This window comes from Acanthaster planci, linkage group LG04 (genome assembly GCF_054643075.1).
Source record: "Acanthaster planci isolate LZ-2023a linkage group LG04, COTS_SCS, whole genome shotgun sequence".
NCBI classification, from domain to species: domain Eukaryota; kingdom Metazoa; phylum Echinodermata; class Asteroidea; order Valvatida; family Acanthasteridae; genus Acanthaster; species Acanthaster planci.
The window spans coordinates 645458-671651 of record NC_141780.1 but is presented as its reverse complement, the minus strand read 5'-3'; the positions used below and the strand labels follow the sequence as shown (position 1 = coordinate 671651).

Genomic DNA, 26194 nt, shown 5'->3' with positions numbered 1-26194 from the left:
CAAAGTCGGCGTTTTACAACTTATTCTCGCAGAGTTGACCTTAGTTGACACCAGAAATGACGCACGTACAACAAGCCGTCGAGGGCGCATACGCAGGGTACGGGTAATAACGCGAACGGTACTTGACAAATTTTGCGGAGGGACACGTATTCGTTGGGTTATCGCAAAGAAAGACACGGCGTTGTGATAACCTAAACGGTTATTTTAAGCCGTCCGGCGGGATCAATCAACCATGCTTGCTGCGTCTAGATTCATCAGGCGTTTTTCTACGTCGCAGGTAAGAAAACGCTCGGCGGGCAATGTTTGTCAAGGCCAAGAATAGAAAGGGGGCCTAGGTTAGGCATAGCACCTTCTTAAAATACATGTACTTGGAACTTGGCTGTGTAACGTACGTCAGTCCCAAGAGCATTTGCTCTATGATCACACGTATGCCATATGGTTCACATTTCCTCCATGATGAAGGTCATAGGACCATACGTGACGATCATTGTACATGTTGTACCGCCGGTCAAAGATGTGTTTGGATATGACTTAGCCTTAAGGGAAAATATTTCCAGGAAGTAGGGGGCCTAGTTCCAGACCTAGACATGCTAGGCCTACGTGTTCGTACATGTAGGTCTACGGTAGCCTCAATAGTTTCCCTGCTTTAAACAGTTGAGTTGGTTTAACTTAAGTTTGAGGAAAAAGTTCGATACCATACACAGACATCACTTGACACCCTATCCCCCTGCCTATGCACAAACCTATGGAACTGCCCTGAAGAATTATGTTTTCAAAGTAAAATGCTTCAATATATCCCTGCTAAATTTGACTTTAGGACATGTTAACACATTCTGATGGCTAGTAAACTAAGTGCTGCAAGGAAAATTAGATGAGCGATGATTTGTGCCTAGTATATGGAATTCTTGCCAATTTTTATTTTATGAAGAGTTCCTCATGGGGATGCCACCATACATTTTGTGCATAAACCCTGTTAGACTAGTCTGAAAATGTATATTTTCTAAGTATATGACTTGGTATTTTCCTTCCTAAATCAAAGTTTTCTGGACATGGTTTTTTTCTTTCTGTTGGGAATAATTACTGGTGTCCGTATGTATGGAATTCTTTCCTATTTGACTTTCTGATGACGATTAAATACTAGGGCAAATACCATTGAATTACTTGTGTGGTACGGGGGAAATGGAAATATAGAATCATAATTTTTGGAGCAGAGGAATGCACAGTAAATGGGAGTTATTGAAAAAATTCTAATTCCAAATGGACTTCCTTGAAGCCAGCTATGAAGATACAGAGCCAGAGTGCAATAAGAAAGACATTTATGTGGGTAGGCAGTCAACCATGACTGCGTGGCGAGCTAGGCTACGAGGTGAGAGATGAGAGACATAAGCAAAGGCTATTCTGCAGTTGTGCCAACTTGGACCCTACATATTTATTTCCTTTCTGAACATTTGGACAGGTCTGAGTAACTTGAATGTTTTTAGCCACTTCATCCGTTTACCACTTCGCTTATGCCACTTCCCAACCTGCCACTTCACCCACGTGCCACTTCACTCATGCCTTTATCAACATTGAACAGAGAGGAAGACACAATTACCCAAGCCCACTTGAATCTGTCCTGAATGCCAGCAAAGATAAAAGATCAGATAGGAATACTAGGATATTTAGTAGATTTTGAGATTGTTGAGGGTTTTGATGTAAAGCCAATGCAAAGCTAAAACTTCAAGTAAAATCAGATGCAGCACTCACAGTAAGAACAGCATGGAATGAAAAAAATGGCTGGGAGCCAGTTACTCCTGAGACAGCATGAAATACATGTACATTCTGAAGTTTAACAATGTGAAACTGTCATGAAATGACTGTTAAAAATTCAGAAATATTTCACTTACGAGTAGTTCACAGAATTAGAATTGTTTTCATGCATCTACATGTAAGTACATGTGTCAGACTGTCACTGCAAAATGCACTACTGCAAAAAGAAAAAAGGTTCCCTTTTGAAATTTTGGAGCATTGTGACAGACACCATTTTGCCTGCTTTTAGTTTGTGTCTTGGTCTCTATTTTCTGAGTATTGTACAGTATCTGAAAAGTGCATGCAATAAACCGGTTAAGATGCAGCTATTTGTTGGTTAATCACAGACCTGTACTTCTGAAATCAGGGCATGCATTAACTCTGTGCAAAACATTGTGAGTGAAGTGGCGCATGGGTGAAGTGGCATGTGAAGTAAAAAAAGAAAGTATGTGACCGACAGCGACCAGGACTCTACTTATCACATTTGTTAGCATAGGATAGTATTTGGTGATAGTAGGTCCAAGTGGATTGGCAAGGATGACCCTAGAAATAATGGCTCAACAAAAACGTTAGATTTCACCCTCAAATTAGCCACAAAAGCTTGAAGATTATGTTGGGTGCACATGTACAGAATTTTAAACAATAAACACAAGCACAAGTCAAGGATCACACTCTGAATATCTTCAAACCATATACAAGAATATCAGCTACTGTCAGAAATATCTCTTCTTTTTCTCAATGGTCTCCGGCAGTGAGCTTGGCCTTAAACAGATTTTATTTGAAATGACAAATCCAAAAAATGTAACCAGGTGGCTGCTTGCCTCTAAGTTATTTGGCATTTGGAGTCTTTGCTCTTAACTGCATGTTTGTGTATCATTTTTTGGTTTACTATCAACAGTCAACATCAGAAAGGCTACCATCCTAAAGCACTAACAGCAGTTGATTAATTGCTGTTGTGTGGTAGAGTTTGTGAAAATGTTGGAAAGTAAACTTGATAACATAGAACTGGTACTGTTTCCTGCATCAAGGTACTGTACACACAGTTCTACTACACTGTATTCTTTGTTTCCGGCCCTGCTGGACAGTTTGCGAGCAAAACATCATTATATTCATTTTGGCTGATATTGGAATCTATCCTTTGCCCCAAAACTTTCAGAAATAATTTGGCATCACAGTTACTGTACTTGAGTGTCACATTTACAAAGTTTCAAACTGACCTCAAAATTCCTATGAATTTGTGTATACTGGTACTTCATATCTAGAGTTACCAAAACTCACAATTCTGTACTCATGTTATAGTTGTAAGTCTTCAACTTGCAGAAAATGAGCAAATTCGTGCCTTGGCCTTTTGTTGAGCAGTACATTGATAATGCTGGTAATCCCCCCTGTCTGTGTACATTTTGCAGTAACTGATAAGCCTTATATGATTTAGGAATGATTTTAACAATGATGGAGGGGACTGACACCTGATGATACTAGGTTGGGTCATTCCTTCTGTGTTGGAGGTACACAGGTTAAATCAATCCAATATCTTTTTGATGATTTGTTTGTCCTTTTCAGTTTAAGCAAACTACTGGTTCTGCCCCTGTCCTCTTGGAAAAATTGTTGATAATCAGATCAGACTTATGAAATAATTTCATCAGGCATATGAACTCAAAAAGGTCTCTATCCACAGATTGGGGCTTCTCATGAAATTTGAAGAAAAGGTGTTGTCTCAATTGAAATCATTAGTGTAAAGTGTCATTTTTACTAAAAAAAAAAACATGGATGGTTGCAATTGGTTAATGAACCACTCACTTCCTAACTCGTTCAAAGCTCTCTGATATTTCAGTCCCATGGGACTTCTCGAATGAAGTTTTCATGGGGCGCTAAACTTGGGCATTTGGATGTACATGTACATTGTCAGACCTACATGTACATTACCAGTGGTGATAAAATATCACATACAAGACCCGGTGAAGTGCTTTATTTTTTGTGCATGTCCTTTTGATTAAAATACCTTAATATGTTGGTATTACCACAAGCGGAGGTGTTTTTCTTCTGCCATGTTTTGTGGTATGTACTCAGAATTGTCCATCATCCTTTGTAAGAGTAAAGTATCATCAAAAGTTTCCCTTGAAGTGGAATCTTCTCAACTGATTTTTGATCCTTGCAATTGCTCGCTTAGTTTTGTCATAGTATAACTCCTTTGTTTTAGAAATAGTCTTTTTTTTTCCAAAGATGAATGTACCTGCAGCAGCAGGGACATTCATTCCACATTCAGGAGCAATATTTTACATGTATTGGAAGGTTTTGAAGTAAATGTTGACACCCTAATCCTTTCTGAGTACAACCATCAACAAACAAGTTGCCTGCATCCCTTCCATGCACAAACCATGTCAAAATTAAAGTTTAACTCTCAGTTTCTAACTTTGGGCCTTTGGCATATGCTCTGCATTCATTGTCCTAACCGGAAATCTTCTCTGTACAATGTGCCTCAGAACTGTACAATGTGCCTCAGAACATTACGAATGCAGCATGTAGTGTACATGTACGTGTACATGTAGGATTGAACCTCCCACAGTGCCATGAATTCTTCTTGGTTTGTTGTTGCTGAATGCTGCTCAACACAAAGGCAGAGTTATAATAGGTTTAATGTCCATGGCAATCATTCAAGGAAGGCCTTATAGTACTATAACAGTATACTGCATCGGCAGATAATTAGAATACATCTAACAGCCATTCTGATTGGCTAGTATGTAGAGGGTCTGTAGGGGGTGTGTCATTTTCCTCTGATTGGTTTCCTATGATTGGTAGATTATTCACGGTCCTGGGGATGTGGACATGTACTATGCATGACTTTTATGCAGTAGTCTTGTTTGGCTATTGGTTTTGCATGGGGTTTTTCTGTCATGCAGGGCAGGCATGGGCATTGTATTCAGCAGGGAGGGTAGCGTGGGTTTTAAACTGTCCAGAACATCTGCTTTAAATCCTACTAGATGTAGTGTGGGTCTTTTGCTGATACCTTCATGGTCAACTTGAAAGTTCAGTACTCCTAACCTGTGACCTGTACAGTAAGTTGGCTATAGAGTATTGTTTTATATTGTTTATATTTGCACAGGAAAACGTGCTATGATTTGTATTGTTTTAAGCTTTATTCGGTGGGATGAGCAGCCATTAGCCATTTGTCTCTTCAGTTTGCTTTAAGACTTCACAGTACTCTGTGACTGCTCATTGTGCATACATACATGTAGACTTGAATCAGAATCATGGACTGTAGGTTTAGTCATGGAGGTAAGATAGACATTCTTGATTAGGCCATCAGTACATGTATGTAAGATAGAACATCTTACATGTAGATTGAAATTTCCAAGGCCAAGTGAACAGTCAAATATCTCTGCATACATTTGAACGGGGTATCATAGATATCCGTAGCCAGATATACGTAACCTAGTGGTGTTTATGCTTTACATATCTTAGAGAGAGAGGAATGAAGTCTTGAATGTTAATATTACCGAAATACATCACTTATTCTCATTTTAATTTCTTTGAAAATATGCCCAGTGGTATTTAAATGTATTTAGCATTCCAGTAGAGTGGGCACATTTTCATATGTACTGGTGGTGCACTTAGTCTAAAGATCAATGAATCAGTGCTGGGTTTTTTTTTTGGTAAAATCGTGAAAATTCAGTTTTCTTTAATGTGAAGCGGTTTATTTAGACCACAACAAAATGGAAGATTGGTCAGATTGGTCTTTATGTTATACTCCAAGCTCAATTGAGAATTTTACTGTGGCTTAGCATTGTTCTACAGGGAACAGAGGTCTTGGCTAGAAATTACACAGGTTGTTAATTTGGAGGAGCAATATACATGTACCACAATGATTTGGAACTGTTTCATGTTTCCCCATTACCCTAGATACATATACATGTAGATGTCATTGTCAGTTAAGCAAGCAACGAGTTGAACACTTCCACAATCTTTTGTCCTGTTCAGGAAATCTTAAAGTACAATGCTTGCCAATTTTAGCCTGTTAATGTGTATTTGATGTTATGAAAGTAAGGAAGTTTGTTCACACGTCATGACAAAAAAGTCGTATTGATGTGATCCAATTTGGAACATTCTCAAAACCTATTAGTTTAGTTTTCGGTGACAATTTTGAATCATTTTTTTGTCCTCCTCTAAGTCCTTTGCTTCTATCTTTAGAATTATTTACGTGTTTAGATTTCAGATACTAAAAAAGGATCACGGTCCAAGGGTTATTTGACTCGGTACAGATATTCAGGATCAATCTTGTCCCAGATTTGAAATAAACTGGCCTTACAGGGTAAGAGAAGATAAAATAGTGATAAGTGTAATTCTTAATGCCGTTAATTAGGCTTAGATCAGGATGTGTAGGAGTGTATGTGTTTACGTGCACATGTGTCAATACCTGGTCATAGCTGTTATATAGTGGCAACATGTGTTACAAAGGTATGTTGTGATTTTTGTTTCATTAATAAGTGATTTGGAGAAAGTTTCCTGGAATATGATTTTATGAACAGTTCTCTCTGTTGTTACAAGTGTCATGCTTAGTTTGCAGATGAACCCTGTCATGTACTTTTGATTAAACTTTGCTCACAAGAATGTATTATTAAACCCCTTGGTAGGACTGAGTCTAGATTATCAAAATTGTTGAGATAAATGATCCGGATTCTATGTTTATTTATTGCCAAGTCACAGACAGACTTTTTGTCCTTGTAAACATGATGTGTCCATGGTATTCCATGTGACACATGATGTGGCACATACACAGATAGCTTCAATTACATGCACTGGTACATGAAGGCACTGTGTACACTAGAAAAAATCAGGTGGTGTGCCTGGAACCAAAGTCCACCATGCCAGTTGTTCAAACTCCCTGAAACCAGTGGAAGCTGGATTGAGCAATTTCTGTTTGTCATCCTGATAATTGATAACACATGCTCCAATGCAATTGTGTAATATTCTTGGGTAACTTACCAATTGGCGCTTTGTAGGGTAATCCTTGTCAGGCATTCAGCTGTGTTACTACACAGCTTTCAACATTATTTCTTTGTCTTAGTCCAAATTAATCTTCTCCTTACACATATATACCAGCAAGAATTATGAATGAAAAAAAACTGCTGGTAGTTCCTGTGTCATTTTTCCTCATGTTCATGTGTGTAAGTAGGAAGTCATCAAATGCTAAATTTGTACAATCTCAAGGGCTAGTTCACAAACAAGGCATTAGAAATACTGTTCATGTACAGTAGGTATCCTGTGGGAATATAAATTTGCTTTCCAAGGCACCAAGCAGGGAATAAAATTCACATTTCATGCACAGACATGCTTTATACTTGAACATGTATACATGTATATGTACAATATAGATGTACATGTACATGTACAGTGTAGTGTCATCAGTTTGCATGGTTTTCAATGGGAAGGATTGGACTCTGTATATGTTTATACGTATACCAGTACATGCACACTGTACATACAGTGAACATGTACATGTACTGTACATGTACATTGTGTAGAAAGTTCTGTATGCTTGCACTAAGTGACAGCATATACATGTACACCGATCATGGATCATCCAACTGGCATGGTAGCTAAGAATAAAGGTGTGGCCTGACCTCTGACCTGGAGCATAACTTTGCAGTGTGGCATTGCATAATGGTTGAGGAGGTACAGTGCAGTGTGGGGTCCAGTCCACTAATTCAAGCCCCACTGAAAACAGTGTAAAATCAGCACTGTTCAGGGCCCAATAACATGCACGCCAACATCCCTGAGATTTCTGAAACACTTTTTTTGTGTGGGTTAACCAATTACATTTTTCCGAAGTCCAATTGCAGCCATTTTTCAAGTGGCAAACCTCAACTTTCTCGGGCACTTAAGACCATTTTTCAACCATAGTTTTTAGCCAATCTGCTCTCATATGAAAGCTCAAAGACCCAGGGAGTTGATCCTGGCAAGAATTTACACAATCTCACCATTTTGGGGCCCAAACAATCTCCTTTTTCAAAAGATACTGCTGGTGGGGGCACTTTTAATGTTAATGAGCTGGCCAGAAATTCTCACTTGAATTAGTGGTCTGCACCCTGTACTTCCATGTGCCTCAATATCTCCTGTACATGTATTTAATTATTCTGAAAAAGAGCATAATTACTGATGTATGACAGATATGTCTGAAAGGCACCTGGTGTATACACATGTATATGGCTGGCATTAGTATTGGTTGATGGTTTGTACAGTACATGTACATATACATGCATGACGTTCATGTATGCATGGAATTCGTTTTGGCCTTTACAAATGATGGCATCTTTCCAATAATTCCCCAGCAATCTGTAATGTTTCTACAGTTATACTTCTGTTCAAGGTCACTGCCTATGCTGTTCATGTTGTGTGGATTCACTATGGCATATGAATAGGTGGTTTCATTGTTGCTGTCTGAGGCAGATAAATTGCAGGGATGGCTGCTTTGTTGTGCTGTCTATGGTACATGTACATCTGTCCAAGAACAACCCAACCTGAGTCATACTGCTTCTTTAATGATGTACCTGCATTACATGTATACATGTATGTACTGGTAGCAATTCACCAAAGATCTGACGTCATAAACTGAATGACTGAACAGGTAAATTCTGAAGAAAGAGACAGGTGTAGTCCTCATGCAGGAAAAATCATCATTATTGGCAAAATCTTAATAGAGTACGGTGCTAATAATTTGTACAGTATACATTTGCAAGTTTTGTATCATTAGAATGGGAATTGTTATAATAAGTGTTACATGTGATGATGACATCATTAGGTGACAAGTCATGTGACATGAAAGGTGCATCCTTCAAAGCATTACATGTATATCTTCTGAAGTTTATGTCTGATTAGGTTGAAACATTGCAAGTAGCGAGAAATGATTTGGAAAAGCTTGCATATCCGAACAGCTCTGTGGTTGTTTGGAAACCACGTCTCTAGTTTATCATTAAAACATTAACAGGAGGGTATTACAACTGAATATTCCGAGTCCTCTTGTTATAAGAAGAATGCAAACTTCAGTTGTGAAATAGTTCCCTTTTCCCATAGTTTACTTCCACAATGAAACAAAATATTTTGGAAATTTGATTATCCTTAACAAAGTGTCTTATTATCTAAAGCTTTGCAGGTGACATATTTTCAACAAGGACGATTGACTGGAAAAAATTGTACCCTTAGCTCAGGTTAGGGCATAGCACAAAGGTTTGGAAACTGAGCTTTCATCAAACCCTCTTTGGAAACGTTCTCTGCATATGTATTGTATCCAAACCAGCTGAGAAGTGGCTACAAGTATGCTGCATTTGATGCTAAGCAAATTTATGTAACCAGCAACGTGATGGAATAGTTGAGCTATTGATTTGTGTTCATGCTAACATTTGGTTGACATTAAACATTCACAGATGTGGCTGATGTAAATGCCAAAGCTAGAAAAAGTTTTTCCTTCTGCCTACATGCTTACAGTGAAACACTGTTATAACAAGGTCCTTGGGACTTTACAGATTTGTACCATGTACTATCAGTAATAGAAGACCAATTTTAAAAAATGGATACTTGGGACCCCAATTTTTCCATGGTATAAACATGACTTTGTATTTTCTGTGCTCTTATCTGTGTTCCATTGTGTTTTCAACTGTGAGATACATGTAAGTTAAGCACCTGAATACAGAACCAGTACATTTCAGCCCATGACATCGGGTGTGAACAAGGTTATCAAGATTTTATAGGCTGCTTCCATTCTTCATCTCAGCTATCTAGACATTTTTTCTTTGTAACTTTCTTCAACTGCTGGGGCTTGTAAGTATGAGTCTTTTTGTAATTTAGCAATCAACTAGCCCCCTTTAATGCAATGAGGATTAGGTTCCGTTGACTCCCCTAATCCTACACAGTCCTTCAAAAGAAATTAAGTGGTTTCGAAGGATCAAGGAGGAAAAGCATGTAAATTGAGCAATGCTTTAATGAGACTGTTTTTCTGTCTGTCTTTCTTGGTCAGAGTATTTGGGACAAGATGAAGATCGCTGTGATTGGTCAGAGTCAGTTCGGAGAGGAGGTGTACAAGCTGATTAGAGGCAATGGTCATGAGATCGTAGGGGTCTTCACAATTCCTGATGTGAATGGCAAACCTGACCAGCTCGGTAATACTTCCAATCAAATAAGAACTGCAATAATAATTAATGATAACTATGAAAGTAATTATGATGTTTTATTTAAATCATCTTTGCAGCCATAGAGGCTGAAATACAAACGATCTTGCAAAGATAAAAAAAGGAATTCAAAGATATAATTACATCTAAATACAATTTAGAAACAACTTATTATTATTAATGTTTTTAAAACAAAAAACATGGACATGGAAAAAAATGAGGAAAATGATACTCATGTACATAAAACACATACAACACATCTTTCCTTTAGTACTTTGTTATGATCTGTTATTATTTAATAGCCTAATTAAGGAGGGAATTGGATTTGTTCTGTACTGCTCAGTTCTGCACATAATTTGTTTGAATGGGTTAGGATTTCCTAGTCTCATAGTTTGCATTATTTGACGGTAATCAGTGACAAAAACTGGAGGGTTGGACAAGTGATTGAGTAAATTTGTGACAACGATTTGTCCTTCTGTCAAACAATGTTTTAAGTTAAGTCACATTCAAAGTGTCATAAGATTTGTCATGGAATCCTTAAATGCAACCCCTGCATCTGAACCCTCTTAATTTGGTTGGTCTGGGCACGTGTGAGGGCTGAATGCCTGACAGATGCAGCATGATACAAATACTGAATGTTTGTGAGAGAATTATGCATAAGGTAACAATGGCATATTGGCATTGTTTTAGTGGTGCTCATGGAATTAATAAGTCTATTTCATGACCTCTGATCTGTGGTTCCACAGTCAGGCAATTAGGAGCTGTGGTTCCACAGTCAGGCAATTAGGAGCTGTGGTTCCACAGTCAGGCAATTAGGAGCTGTGGTTCCACAATCTGGCAATTAGGAGCTGTGGTTCCACAGTCAGGCAATTAGGAGCTGTGGTTCCACAATCTGGCAATTAGGAGCTGTGGTTCCACAGTCTGGCAATTAGGAGCTGTGGTTCCACAGTCAGGCAATTAGGAGCTGTGGTTCCCGCAGTCAGGCAATTAGGAGCTGTGGTTCTCCAGTCAGGCAATTAGGAGCTGTGGTTCTCCAGTCAGGCAATTAGGATTTATTCAATCATTGCATAATTTGCTTTTTCCAGGCATACAAAGAATTGCATTTTTGGTCATATTTCCTTATTTCACAATATTAATGAATAATTTGTGTCTCTTATTTCAGCGGCCACTGCGGAAAAAGATGGCGTCCGTGTTTTCAAATTTCCAAGATGGCGGGTGAAAGGCCAAGCAATTCCAGAGGTCCTACAGGTCTGTGACATTCATGCGTTTGTATCAAAATCTCTTGTTTACAGCACACACAATTTGTGCCGTCTTGGCCTCAACGGAATACCCAGATGTACCTTGTGTTGACTACCCCACAATTTGTTACATCTTTGGTCTGGTTATTTTCATGAGGTAGTTTAGGGTATTCTGCAGTAGGTTACGAGGTTGCCCTGTTACACCATCATATACATGTAGTAACTATTGAAATTAGTGATAAAATTAGAGTGATTTTTACCAAAGTTGATACATTCTTACATTTACTTGTATAATGACGACTCACGATTTTAGAGTGAAAGCAAAATAGGTACTGTGAACTGAACTGGTTCCTTTGTGTACTTCCTATCCATTGAGAAAGCAAAAGCTTGCCCCAAATCATGAGGTATAGCAACAGCGTCTTTAGTGTGGAGAATTCATATTATGTTCACGTGAATTTAAAAAACTCTGTGCACCAGATTTTATTCAAATTTAACTCATAACACTGTGTAATGGTCATATGATGGCTTAAAATCAGCTTGGATGTCATCAGCGGGACGTTTTGGTTGGTATCTTACAGGCCTACCAGGAAACTCAACCAGACCTGAATGTCATGCCGTTCTGCTCTCAGTTCATTCCAACGGAGGTCATTGACCATCCTAAGCATGGATCTATTGTCTACCATCCATCCATCTTACCAAGACATCGAGGGGCATCAGCCATCAATTGGTAATACAGATCAATCACACTGGCTTCAGAGTAGAATTTCAGATGGGAGTTTTAAGGGTTGTCATTAATTTTCCTATTTGGATTGCGTTGGATGCAGGAAATAAATAGGGAGAAAACAAAAGCAATTAGTTTTTGATGATGCTAATCTGTTTCAAAGATGGATTTGCGCCAGGGATATGTAAATAAATTTGTGTACTTTTTGCCCTGCCCAACCTGTAGTTTTAACACTGAATACTCAGTGTATGCCCCCTAGGGCTTGTGAAAAAAACACAAGGGTACTTGGGTGGGACTCGAACCCTACAACCTCCTGCTTACTAGTGCAGACGTCTTAACCACTCGATCACCGAGCTTGTCGGTGTCGGCTGGCTCAAGTCAGATGTAGCAGCGGGCACTGCAAACAAGTATTTCAAGATGTTAATACGCCAAAGATAGCAATTCTTAGGCATTTTCTGTCATTCTCAGGGTGTCCACGGTCTGGAAAAATCCATAAAAAACGTTGCCTTAGAAAGTCATGGACAATTGGGAAAACATAGGTTGTCCTACATGTAGAATCATGTTGTCGAAGGAAGAAAGCCATGGAATAGTCATAGAAATCAAGATCCTACAAGATTATTTTTGATGGTTATTTTTTTATTTTTTTGTGTGATAATGGACTAATCGTCAATTTCCAGGCTATATCCTTGTCATTCTGTTGTAATGACTAGGGCAGTCTTCCTAGTTAAAAATACCAAACAATTTTTCTCTGCAAAATCACATTGAATGTCATGGAAATTCTCATATTTTAATCCTGGAAAGTTGTAGAGAAGTCATGAATTGGGTTTCAGATTTCTTTGGGAATGATGCGTTCTATTCGAAAAAAAACATTGCAGTTGTCAGGAATGACTCCAGTATTTGAGCAATCACAAGCTAACATGGTCAACTTTCATGTCTACTGATTGCTTGATGCTACCTGTTAGGGCTAATGTTACTCCTTTGGGTTTGTTGTACAGGTGGCTAGTGCCTAAAAGACTTGAATCTCTCCATTGTGGTCCTGGGTTCGATTCCCAGCCTGGGCCATATATTAGTAGAGTCATTTGCTGGTTATATCCTGTGCCACAGTTTTCATCTCTAGCTGTGCTCTATGGGAAGATATGGGTCATTTGGTAGCTGTCTGAGTCACCTGTGCATGCCTTTGGCACAGCCTGGTTGTAGTAAGATGTTATTGTTTAGCTTTTCTGAAACTGTATAAAATTTGTGCATAATAAATAGACATGCCCACATTATCATTGTCAAAATTGTAAAATGTTGTAACAGAACGTATGATATAAGTGTGAAATGAAATTTATTTTCCTCGTCTGCAGGACCTTGATGTGTGGTGACAAGTATGGTGGATTCTCCATCTTCTACGCTGATGATGGTCTGGATACCGGACCCGTTCTCCTACAGAGGGAAGTGTATGTTGACATCAATGATACGGTGGATACACTGTACAACAGATTCTTGTACCCTGAGGGTATCAAAGCTATGGTAAGTTACAGGTTCCTACCCAGTTTGTTGATAAGTAGGTCCTCACCCAAGGTTGATAAGCAGGTCCTCTCCCAAGGTTGATAAGCAGGTCCTCTCCCTAGGTTGATAAGTAGGTCCTCCCCCAAGGTTGATAAGCAGGTCCTCTCCCAAGGTTGATAAGCAGGTCCTCACCCAAGGTTGATAAGCAGGTCCTCTCCCAAGGTTGATAAGTAGGTCCTCACCCAAGTTGTAGTGGCATCCTGTCCAAGTACGTTGTTTACTTTGATTTGAATTGTTTGTGAGTCAAGCAGGAGAAGCTTTGGCAGTAGACAGTAAATGAAGTCAGTATGGAGGCAAATCAAACTGTGCACTGTGGCTATATACAATGCTTTATTAAACTTAAGAACAAAGTTTTCACGCTCAACGAAAATTTTTCAAAACGTTTTGTCTTGCAAAACTCTAGTTTTTAAAAGATTCTGATTGTTGAAGTTTTTAATTTCTTTGTAAGTCTTTACAGACTAGTGGATATATTTGGAGATTTATCCATTCCAAACTCTCTCTGTATCTGGCAGTGATCAGGGAACTTTGTACTCCACTACAACTTTGATTATCACTGTTATTGACAGGTTTTGTGGCTCTAGTTTACAAGTAACTTCTCAAGTTGATGTGTCTTTGTTGTCTGATTAAGGGTGAAGCTGTTGAGATGATCGCTGACGGCACAGCACCCAAAATCGTCCAGCCTGAGGAGGGGGCGACCTATGACCCCATCTGGAAAAAGAAGGAAGTCGCCGAGGTAAACTTGGGATGAAATGCCTTGTTTTTAACTGAACCAAATGAATTCTGTTTGATGGATTGGCATAGTGTCAGCATATCAGCATATCATATCACACTAGCTGCTATATGTGACTTCGTATTTATGTCCACGTTTTAGATCAAGTGGGACCAGACTGGAGAGATGTTGCATAACTTCATCCGTGGTAATGACATGATCCCAGGGGCGTGGGCAACTATTGATGGACAGGTGAGAACAATCCTTGCTAAAAGTCATTTCATACTTGACACCAAAATCTATTCAAATTTGTGATATCAGATCAAATAATCACAATGTAAATTCACAGGAGTTGAATTCATTTCAACTGCAGCAAATGTTACTGCTAATAGATTGTGACATCATATTTTGCATTTCCTTGAGATGTGAACCTTAGTCCTTAATACGGATGAATTTTTAACATCGTAATTACTGCATTTTAGTTTTATCAAGGAGTGACAGAAAAGTAACAAGCAAGGTAGTTGAGGTGAAGGGTAGTTGCATTGTCACATGAATATACCAGTGATCAGTAATGGATAGTGTACATGTTTTCAAGCATTATGTTTGTCTTTACTGTACAGTCACCAGTCCTTAATTTGCTATTGCAGAAAGTATCCATGTTTGGATCCAAGTTGCTCAAAGGGGCGCGACCCAAGGGCAGGGAGGTGGTTGTCCCTGGCAGTGCCACGCCAGCTGTGGTCACCAGCGACGGTATGGTATTCTCTGGTAACGATGGCCAAATGGTGAGTCTTTGCTTACTCGCTGGCTGATTAACAAGGGTTAAGAACAAAGAACAAATGGTAAGATTTGTTTGGGGATGGTTGGGAACTAAGACTCTAAGAATTCGTGGACTTTAGTTAATTTGGTGTGTGGTAATGTTGATATTTTTCTTTGAACAAGATTTAGTAATCCACATGCATGGACTTGAGAAAAATGTCAACACCACTCTCATCAAAACCCTTAAACCTGTAATGTTTCGAAATGTGTGTTGAATACAAGACCTGACTCATGTTGAAAGCCAGTAGTCTGAGCTTTGTGGGCACAGTGTGTGAATGGAGGATGCTTTATTACCGAGCAACGTCTCCTGGTAGACTTACTACATGCCAGCACCTGTTCATGCATATCTTTTGCACAAGCAATTTTTGGGGTTGTTTTCAAGTGATGTTGCTATCGTGTTACCAAACAATCAACAAATGACAAGTAATGATCAATTCATACCTGATTTATTGTTGGTCATAAATGTTGGATATGTTTACGTCATTTTTCTTTTCATTATAGCTGAAAGTGAAGACCCTTCAGTTTGAAGATGGCCGTATGATTCCAGCTTACAAGTATGGACTGGGTGACGATGCTGAGGAGAAGATTGAGATGACCCCTGAAGAGATCAAGATGGGAGAAGCTATCAAGGTGTGTATCAGACATGACTAACAGTAGACATGACATTGGACTTGTGTTGCTTATTAGCAGTATACTCATGTAAACATACATGTACAGAAACATAGTCTTTGTTTTATTAGATCTTAGAAGCACAGTTCCCCTAGATTCTGGAACCATTTGCCTGCAAACTAAGCTACTTATTTTCATTCAAAGTTAAAGCTTAAATTTTTCTGCACCTTCCCAAACATTTTTTCCATCAAGAATAAGAACATCTAGATTACAAATTACTCAACATCAAAATATGTAAATAAAGAAATAACGTACCACTCTAACTTTCAAGAAGTTTCAACACTGGGTATTTTCTATCCATGTAGGATATCTGGGCAGGCATCCTGTCCACAACCAACATCAGTGGGGACTCAGATTTTTTCAAAATGGGAGCAGGCTCTATGGATGTTGCTAGGTAAGGACATGTCAACACTATGATGTGGCTAAATGCTCATAGAGAAGCTGTGGTTTGCTCTTCTGTTGCTTGTGATTGGTCAGTGCATGGCACTTGTGATTGGTCAACAGCTCAGGACAGAAAGTTGCTGTGTCATATTTCCTGCTGAGCAGCTTCATGACCTTTGACCCTGTTAGTACTTAAAATAAAAAGTACTTCACACAGTGAGAGAAAAGTCATTAATGCAACCATTGATTGCTTCGTGAAATCTGATGAGGAAAAACTTCACCAGTTGAAAAAAAAAAACCATCAGATGATACTTGAACTTCAACTTTGCTTAGTATTTCCCCCCTGGTGCTGATGTCAATTTAGGATTTGAGAACCAAACTTGTCTGCTCTTTCTGAAACTCTTGGAATATGTTTGTGAAGATTTGTTTCCTCATTTCAGATTTTTCTTTTCAGTTTCTCATTTGTTTCTTTGTCTCAAAGGTTGGTTGAGGAAGTCAAACAGAAGTGTAACGGTATTGTATTGTCCAATGAGGATGTGTACATGGCCACCACATATGATGCCTTTGTGCAGAAAGTTGTCAAGAAGGGACGTGGATTGGATGAGTTTGTCTTTGAGTATGATGCGGTAAGTCTCTTTGCTCAAGAGGCAAAAGTACAAATAAAACTCCTAATTGTCATTGATTAAAGATATTGCTCCATGGAGTGAATCAATTCATACCTTGCATCAATTAAAGTTTGAGATAGAGAACATTTAACATTGTTTCACATGGGCTTTTTGGTCCAAGTTCTCATGAATGCCGGTATTTCGCATGAGCATGATATGAGAAAATGAATGTGAAAGAGATTGTATCAAATTACATAGAAGTAGTATTATTTTAACACATTTTCAACCAAAAAGGACATTTGACCACATTTGTTCTTTACTTGATAATCTATATTGTGTCTCCCATCTCACTGGATCATGAGATGTTCTTGGATTGAAATTTTCCATTGACCATTCCTCTCTTCCGTTGCAGATCAAGATGAATGTGAATGACATGGACATCGAGTTTCCTCATCAGCTTTTCATCAACAATGAGTTTGTGGACTCTGAAGACGGCAGAACCTTTGACACCATTAACCCCTCTGATGAGAGCGTCATCTGTAAGGTTGCCAAAGGAACGGCAGCAGACGTTGATACTGCTGTCGCTGCTGCCAAGGTACTGAGCCACTTGCTGAGTCAGTTGCTTCAGAAAAGTACCCTCTTCAACCCCATCTACCTGCAAACTTCAACCAGAACCCACTGCCTCCTTTTTCTAGCACATTTATGGATTCACACTTTGTAGCTCATCTACATGTACTTACACTCTACCTCCAAGATTAAGAACAATGAATACAAAATTCTTTTGAAGGTTTGTCAGATGTCAGTCCTGCGATGATGAACAGAGCGTACTGTCTGCCTACAGTAGATTGTCAGGTTTACAAACATCACCTGCAACAAACAAAACAAAGTCCTTTTGTCACCGATCACTCTAGCTGAAACCTCTACTCAGAACAGTGTCCTGGATCTCATGACATTTGGTCTTTTGCAGTTTCCTTAAAGTTGTTTATTTTTCAGCTCCTTTCTACATGTGCTCTTTTCATATGTTGATTGTAAATGAAATCTGATTCCAAGCTTTCTACTCTGTGTTTCCATTAAACCGCACCTGTGTGCTTTCTACTTCTGTGTTGTTATTGGGTTTGTTAGTCATCAGAATTTCAGGCCTTCTTCATTTTCCAAATTGATTGTCATGAAGATGTCTGTAACAAGCTGGTGTTTGATTTGATTGTAGGAAGCATTTGAGGAGGGTGAGTGGGGTAAAATGAACGCAAGAGACAGAGGAACTCTCATGTTCAAGTAAGTGTAGAGAAAACAAATACTGTGTGAAGTTATTGGCCCAATAATTCATAGAATGTTCATACAAATTGACTTTCAGCTAATTAATTGGGAGACTGCTTCATCAGGTTATTGGAATGACTGAGGATGTGCAATGTGCATATGAGCGAGAGCTAAGACTTTGATCCTCAATATGCCATAAATGTGGCATCAAGTGTTCATGATTAAAGGGATTAGAACGAACTGTAATCAAAGCAGGTCATAGCGGCAGGGACAGTGTAACTTGTAATGGTTCTGTGATGTACCCTTGGCATTTTAAGCTGTACAAGAACTATAATGGTAGTTATGGCAGTAATGCTTCAAGATGACATCAAAAATTATGGCGTCAGATATTTTCAAATTAACACTCTGACCCTTCTATGCAAAGATGCATTCTAGACAGAGTTGTCCTATCAGTCAACATCAGTCAATGATCCCTATATGTCTGTGTACTGTGCCAAATCAAGTGGAAGGAATTTTGGACTGTTTGTAATGGGAGAGTCAATCCAAACTAGTAGCATAATTGATGGCATGGGTGCATTTTCAGGCTTGCTGATCTGATGGAGGAACATAAGGAAGAACTAGCAACGTTAGAATCCATTGATTCAGGAGCTGTCTACACTCTAGCCATCAAGACACATATCGGCATGTCCATTGATACCTTCCGCTACTTTGCTGGGTGGTGTGACAAGATCCAGGTACACAGGGGCAGGCCTGATAAGTCTTAGTGTATTCAGCGTGAACCAAACCCCTGTGTGTATGTGGGGCTTTGTAGAAGAACAATGAGATGCTGTGGTAATGTCACACTTATGGAAATATGAAAGAAATAAAACTAGTTCATTGTAAAAAAGAAGCCAACAGTTGGTTAAAGAGTAGAAAAATTATTTCAATTTATGGAGGATCTTTACATTTTCAGAGTTAATTTTAAAAGTAAAATTACATCTAGGCATGAAATGATCCACTATATTTAAAATAATAGAAATCATTATTGTGATTTTAAGTCTTGACAACTGCTATTATCTTTGTTCCAACTTTCATTATGGAATATTAAATATTAACGTGAAATGTCATCCAGTGACTTTGCTGTCCCATCAGATCAAAGTAAACATTGTCAAGATTTATTTGCCTGAGAGTGTACATCCATTGCAGTATTATTTAATATTTGGATATCTTTTTTATTTTGTCAGGGTCTTACAATTCCCATCAACAATGCCCGACCAAACAAGAACTTGACCTACACCAAGCGTGAACCTATGGGGTAAGCCTTGTCAAGCACTGGCTCCCCAGTCAGTATTTGAGTGTGTTTTTGAGTATTTGTGTCATTTGAAAAGTTGTATTAGAACTCATGAGAGTTGAGGTCACTGTCCATCAGTACAGAGCGACTTATTCATGTTCTTGAAAACACTTGCAGAGATACCTTATGAAGATTTAACAGCTGGGAGCATCTGAGAAGGTTTTGCCTCCAGACTCTCATGTTTGTTCAAAGTAGTATGATAGATAGTTTATTGAAACATTCAGCTTTCCCACAAAAAACATTTTCAGAAACACCTCAACCAAAAGCAGATTTAGATTTTCAAATGAAGAACATTGGAAATTCTAGTGGTTGGTTTCCTCCACTTTATTTTGCCCTCTTGTACCATCGAATACCCCTTAAGAAGTCCTGGCCAAAAAGCTAGCTCTCAGGAACCAAACCTTACAACCTTAGAGGCTTTCGCACTTCTTTTTTTTTTTTTTCAAAACCAAACCATTTACATCTGTTAAATACAAACATCTAAATCCTCCTTCTTCAACAGAGTATGCGGCATTGTGGTCCCATGGAACTACCCTCTCATGATGTTAGCCTGGAAGATGGCTTCTTGCCTCGCTGCAGGAAACACAGTGGTCCTCAAACCAGCCCAGGTCACCCCCCTGACGGCCCTCAAGTTTGCCGAGCTGGTGGTCAGAGCTGGCTTCCCACCTGGTGTCATCAACATCATCCCTGGATCAGGTAAGTGGCAAATCTGAAATTTGAATCTGAATGAATACATCGTCAGAACTCCTGCAAGAAGTTTAAACTCAACTGTGCCCGTGGAAAGTCCAGATATGACTCAAAGTAGTGATATAAACTCCTCTTGTTCTGGTGTTGAATTCTTCAGGTTCTGTAGTAGGACAGAGAATGGCTGATCACCCTGATATTCGTAAGCTGGGATTCACTGGCTCTACGCCCATCGGAAAGACCATCATGAAGAGGTACAGTTTAGTTATAACTGACTTTTCAATTTTTTCCAATTCTAAGAATAAAGAATACTTCCTTTCATTCTGTGAAATGAAACCAAAGAGTTGGTATCATTAAGTTGGCATTATAAGTTGGCTAGCTTACAAAAAGAACTATTGAAGAACCATTCAGTTTGGTGGTATTCTGGAGAGATCTGGGTAGAAACCGGAAACTCAGTCCAGCTTTCAACCAGGTTGAGATTCGAACCCAAGTCACTGACAGGAAATATGATGAATGTATCACTGCTGTACCAATGTGCCCCTCCCCCATGTACTAGTACTTTACAAGCTTGAATTAAACGCTCCCAACAAAGTTAGGGAGGAGGGGAATTAGGAAATAAAACTCACAGCAGAAAAGGGGAAAACTGTCCAGCCACTCGTCCTGTTGAAGTAAATCTCCACTAATGTAGCAGAATAATCTCACTAGTTCCAAACTTGTTCAAGTGCTCAATACGTATAGATCAATCACACCTGTGTAACTGCCTTCTTTTACTTGGTTTGCATTTTGCCATGATCAGTTGTGCCGAGAGCAATCTCAAGAAGTGTTCCTTGGAGCTGGGAGGTAAATCCCCGCTGGTCATCTTCGCCGATTGTAACATGGAGACAGCAGTCAAGCAGGTAAGACTGATGTTGTAGGAGTAATAAGAAAAGTTCCCTGTGAAGAATTTCCCATCTGCCTACCACCTGCATGCCACCTGTCTACCACCTTCATGCCACCTGCATGCCACCTTCATGCCACCTGCGTACCACCTGCATGCCACCATCATGCCACCTGCATACCACCTGTCCACAAGTGTTGTGCCAAAGCAGTAATGGCTTCCAATTTTGAATTAGACTTTATGAAACAGTTTGTGTGTCATCTTTTAATTTGATGTAAGTGCTTGTAAAGATCCAGCATAGATACTGCATGATCTAATGAAATCAGGGCTATTCCAATTGACAGCTTGGTGTTAACCACCCATGGAGCAGAAAGCATTGCTCGACAAATTAATGTGCTAATGGAAAAACAACAGGGATCCTGTCACATTCAATATAATTGAATAGCAGTTTGTGTGGTATGCAGTTTTTGCTTACAAGCACCTCATAGGAAATTTCTGTTTCCATAAATGTTCCTACGTGGGCATACTCACATGGACGCACATACTTAATCAGGATCTGCCCATGTAAGGGACATACCTTGGTTGTGTTTCAAAAAGGAGTATTCCTGGGTGAAATTGAGGTAGTGATAGCATGCTTGTGACACAATTTCAGTTTGTCATGTTTGAAATAGTCTGTGTCCAATTTGTATTGTTAGGCACTGGGTGCTGTGTTCTTCAACAAGGGAGAGAACTGCATTGCTGCTGGCCGGCTGTATGTTGAGGACAAGATCCATGATGAGTTTATCAAGAGAGTGGTAAGCCATCAAGCCATTGATGACAAATTTAGTATGGAAATGTTAGCAAGGTAAATCAACTTTTCCATCTTGAGTTGTCCGTTGTTATATTCATGATGGCTTTATATCAATGTTTTGGTCATGTTAGGTTGAAGATGAAGATCGTTAGCGAGGTCAACTATTTTTATCTTGAGTTGTCTACTTTTATATTTATGGTGGCTTTAACGTCAAATGTTTTGGTCATGTTAGATTGAAGATGTCAAGAAGATGAAGATTGGTGACCCTCTTGATCGGTCAGTTGCCCATGGACCTCAGAACCACCGCTCTCATTTGGAGAAACTCCTGGAATACTGTGAGATTGGTCAAAAACAAGGAGCTACACTGATGTACGGAGGCAAACAGGTGGATAGACCAGGTAAATCACTTGCACATAAACTCTGAACTTGTGACGTATTTCAACCTGTTAGAACATCAGATGGAAATATAACTCAGTGTATTGAATATTTAGATTGGAAGCTTTAAAGTTTTTAATTTGTTAAAGTTTTAGGGGTGTGGATTTAAACTACTGTTTTAAGGGTTTAATTGGTTGAGTTTACTACTTTTTGATAATGAACACAAGAAATAAGTGCAAAATTCTGACAATCATGGCCATGTGAGAGAGAAGTCATGCCTTCTATGCTGGGTTGGAAAGTTACAGCATTTTGCGAGATATTTGTGACTTCTCCAGTTTTCAGTTCCTGAAGTTTGAACCTTTGGTTTGGATATTTGCAGGTCTGTTCATGGAGCCCACAGTGTTCACCAATGTCAAGGACGACAACATGATTGCACAAGAAGAATCCTTCGGCCCTGTCATGGTTGTCAGCAAGTTCAATGCCAGGTCAGAAAAGAAGCCTTTCCTCCTGAGAAAATTAGTTATGCAAGAGCAAAGAAAGATGTAGTGTGAGATGTGTGGCACTATCGTCTCAGATCTATGAGTGATGTTCTCCTCTGATTAATGTGCTTCTTTCTGTTGACAAGCTTGATCTCTTCTGGCTTCACAGTGATATTGACGGAATGTTAAGAAGTGCCAATGCCACCGAGTATGGTCTGGCTTCAGGCGTCTTCACCAACGACATCAACAAAGCTCTTTACTGCAGTGATAAGCTCAATGCTGGCACCGTCTTTGTCAACTGCTACAACAAGACTGACGTGGCTGCACCATTTGGTGGTTTCAAACAGTCTGGCTTTGGCAAAGACTTGGGTAATGCTGTCCAATATCATTCTATTCCAATGGGTTATTATTTTGATCATGTAATATATTTTGATAATACTTTCAAAGGATCTGTTGATAACATTCTCCTGATCTTAATAATTTTACTGGATACCTGACCTCAAAATGAGGACATGTAAAGCCTCACACCTTCTGAAACTTATGGAACTTCATTTCAGCAAAGTTAATCGGAATAAGTTTGCAGTCAACACCGTTAAACAAGTCACAAGACCAGTCACAAGATCGGTCACTAGACCAGTCATCAGATCAGTCATGAGTCACAGAGTGGACATTGACAAACGAACACTTTTATTGCAGTTCATTAAAATATCTTGTGACTTGAATTCAGACTTGAGGTCTTGTATTGGTCTTGCGATGGTTTTGTGGGATCTTGTGATGCCTTAAGGGGTATCAACAGTTGGACCTGACATCAGAGGTCTCATGAATGACTCAGCATTGATTGTTATTTCACCCTGCATGGATGTCAGATGTTAGGCTAATGTACGGGCCACTTCAAGTGTGGTACTAGTTTAGCAGGTTTGTCATGATTTCTTGTGTTCAATTTATGCAGGAATGGAGGCCATGAATGAATACTTGAAGACCAAGACAGTCACAGTGGAGTATTGATTACCCTAGCTCGTCAAACACTTCTTGAAGTTACAGAAGTCAAAGAGGCATGAAGAGCCAATCACGTCCCAAAGAGTGATTTTACACAGAGGTATTCTGAGCCAACAAAGCTGCAGTGATTCTTTTTTTTTTTCTTATGAAATGTGTTTTTAATTTGAAATAAAACAAGATGAATAAATGATAGAAAGCCTAATATTGCATTTTGAGTGCAGCTGTAGGTGCTACACCAAGAATGTTCTCTGCTTGCAAGGAGCTGGCAAAAATTTTTGATTATGCAAAGTTTTTTTGTTTTTTGTTTTTTTTACAATTTTAAATACATCTTGTGGCAACAAAGGAGCCAAAGAAGATTTATTCCGGAACATATGTTATGTTCATTTTTTTAATATGATTTTCAAGATATAATCCAAACATATATTGGTTGATTCATTTCTTTCCCTCAGCTGAAACCTTTTTTCAGTCACTGCACTGCTTGTTAACAGGCGAAGTTTGTTATTCATCCATTTCGAATCATTGTAACACTTCTAAATGCATGTGATCAATCATCATTCTAACCACTCACATCTTACAGGCATCTTACAAGTGATTATTAAAGTACCTTGCCTTGAAGTTTTCCAAATATGACTGGTGTTTCCAGAGCAGTTGACAGTAATATTTTAATCTGATAAAGAATTGCTAATTACCGAACCCCGGCAAATGGGAGCAGCCCAAGCAAGATGAGTCACAGACAAAGGTACAACCAAAACTTGAAAAGGAGGTTTAAACTGGAGAAAAGAGATTGCCGAGGAGACAGACAAATACTGGGTCATTTTCTGGGTTTGTTGGGTGAAAATAAAGTTGTGTGAATGTCAATTTGCCATTGGTTTTTATTTGTAGTCACACAGATAAGCGGACATGTGCTTCAAGTATTCTTATTGAGCATTTTTGCTTTTCTCAATATTCAGAGATGTGCCTACTTTATATTCTAAGCACCAATTTGTGGATAATATTAAGGATAATGCTGTATCCTCATGCCCAATTTTATTATGCAGAAACATTTTATCATCTAAGTATGTGTGTCTCTGCTGTACAGTTGACTTAATCTATGCTTTAGTTTAATTATTAACCCTAACACTCCTCAGTCCTCCAACAGGTGAAGGATTGAGGAGGGTTAGGGTTAATGGTGCCCCAGGTGGCTTAAGTTTGTGTAGAATGAATGCATGATTCTCCTCAACATACCGTTTTATGTTTTAAATATTTTCTACCGGACTCATACACAGAATCATCTTGTAGCATAGGCTGATTTTGAGCCGCCCCCCCCCCAGTTTTATCCTTACAGAATATTCAGTATTTGCAATGTCAAAAAGACTTTCTAAACTATAGTTGCAGTTTTGAAGTGATCAACATAAATCATGAATTGAGTCTTGGATAAGAGTATTACAGACTTTTTTAAACCTCGAAACTATGATTACTTGTTTTTTATTTTGTGATGTCCACTAATGACCATTAATTTGCAACATCATGTATGAATGATGATTTACCAACATTAAATCGCGCAAAATTTAAATATTCCTGCTTCAATTCCGATTCACTGTGTTGTGCTGTGTTGAATGACTTGTACAATGAAATGCATAGTTACACACTGATTTAGGCTTGTACCGTGGATGGTACTAACCATTCACGAAACAGACAAATGTTTGAACTGCTTAATGTGGGTTTCATGCTAATGTTATGCCACGAATTCAGTTCAAGTCAACGGTCTGGTGTTTACTTCGTTCATAAATTTGCAGAATGTTTCAGAGGACTTTGAAATTTCATGTATGCTCCCTGAAAAGGTTACCTCTTCAAATTTGATCTCGGCAGTGAATTAAATAGCAAGCTATGCGTGGTTGAATTGAGTCGATTTATTCAACTTCCTACTTTTTAACCAAGCACTGTTTAACTTGTGACATCATGCCTTTAGACAAATAAATCAATTTGGTAACATTTATTCAATGTTGTTATTATCAGAACCGGCAAATTGGCCCATTCAAAGGCAAAAAGTAATAAGATTATTATAATTTGCATTTTGAATAGGTAATACACGTACTTATAACATGAGAGATGAATTGAATGAATCGGAAAAGGGAGACACGGGTGTGTAACGAAATAAGTCCTCACAGATGGACTTTTAGTTTCATAGATTGATCAAAGAGACTTGTAAATAAAGCGACAAAGATTCAACGGGAGAAACGCAAACATGCTTAGGTACAGTCAGGTAGGTTTGGTTATTGCATTATACTTGAAATTGTTGGGAAGTGGTGGTGTGCGCGCAACGATGGTTTGGTTTCCCAGCATCATTTTCATCCTTTTCGTGTTTATATCTTTTACAAGTTGACATAAAATATTCATTTAAAAACCCATACAATGTTTTGCAACACGCCGTTCTGTTACTAAGCGTACAAAAAGGAATGAATTGAAAATGGTCATTTTTCATACTTTCACCTCGTGGGTGTCGGGAGCCATTTCAGAGGGGTTGTCCTGTAAAGTTTCAATAAAAAAAGGTCGTCTCATATTTTCTTGATTTCAAGTTGATTTTAAACACCAAAGAATATTCACGGTAAATGCTTCACCATACACTTATTCAATTTTGTTCGTTTGGGAAAGAAATACAAGTCCAAACATGTCCAAAGTAAATCTGAATTAATTGACACTTTGTTACCGGAGCGGTTTAGATAACCATAAACGAAATGTGACGATCAATCAAAGTAATCACCAAAAAATGAATTCGCCTTTACCCTACAAAACCGA

At 38.8% G+C, this 26194-nt stretch overlaps 1 protein-coding gene across 2 annotated transcripts; it reads left to right on the top strand.

Moving 5' to 3' along the window:
* Positions 1-96: 96 nt before the first annotated feature.
* LOC110988231 (mitochondrial 10-formyltetrahydrofolate dehydrogenase-like) lies at positions 97-24971 on the top strand. Of its 2 annotated transcripts, none has more exons than XM_087135735.1 (23): positions 97-277; positions 9797-9938; positions 11110-11195; positions 11764-11912; positions 13253-13418; positions 14086-14190; positions 14329-14418; positions 14814-14948; positions 15484-15612; positions 15957-16045; positions 16514-16658; positions 17050-17232; positions 17845-17909; positions 18475-18625; positions 19115-19185; positions 19721-19914; positions 20063-20156; positions 20699-20798; positions 21475-21573; positions 21802-21967; positions 22324-22429; positions 22593-22792; positions 23373-24971. In XM_087135735.1, exons 1-23 carry the CDS (start codon positions 233-235, stop codon positions 23426-23428), a joined length of 2766 nt encoding a protein of 921 aa, XP_086991861.1. In that variant the 5' UTR covers positions 97-232; the 3' UTR covers positions 23429-24971. The 2 variants fall into 2 exon arrangements, with proteins under 2 accessions (XP_086991861.1, XP_086991862.1); XM_087135736.1 differs by lacking the exon at positions 97-277 and adding an exon at positions 4685-4841.
* The last annotated feature ends 1223 nt before the right edge of the window (positions 24972-26194 follow it).

Bases quoted from the DNA above. Each gene is read 5' to 3' on its own strand.
- LOC110988231 (XM_087135735.1), top strand. From the start codon at position 233: ATGCTTGCTGCGTCTAGATTCATCAGGCGTTTTTCTACGTCGCAG. The intron at 15,613-15,956 runs GTGTGTATCAGA...CTATCCATGTAG, and splicing joins AGATGGGAGAAGCTATCAAG to GATATCTGGGCAGGCATCCT. The intron at 19,915-20,062 runs GTAAGTGGCAAA...TGAATTCTTCAG, and splicing joins CAACATCATCCCTGGATCAG to GTTCTGTAGTAGGACAGAGA.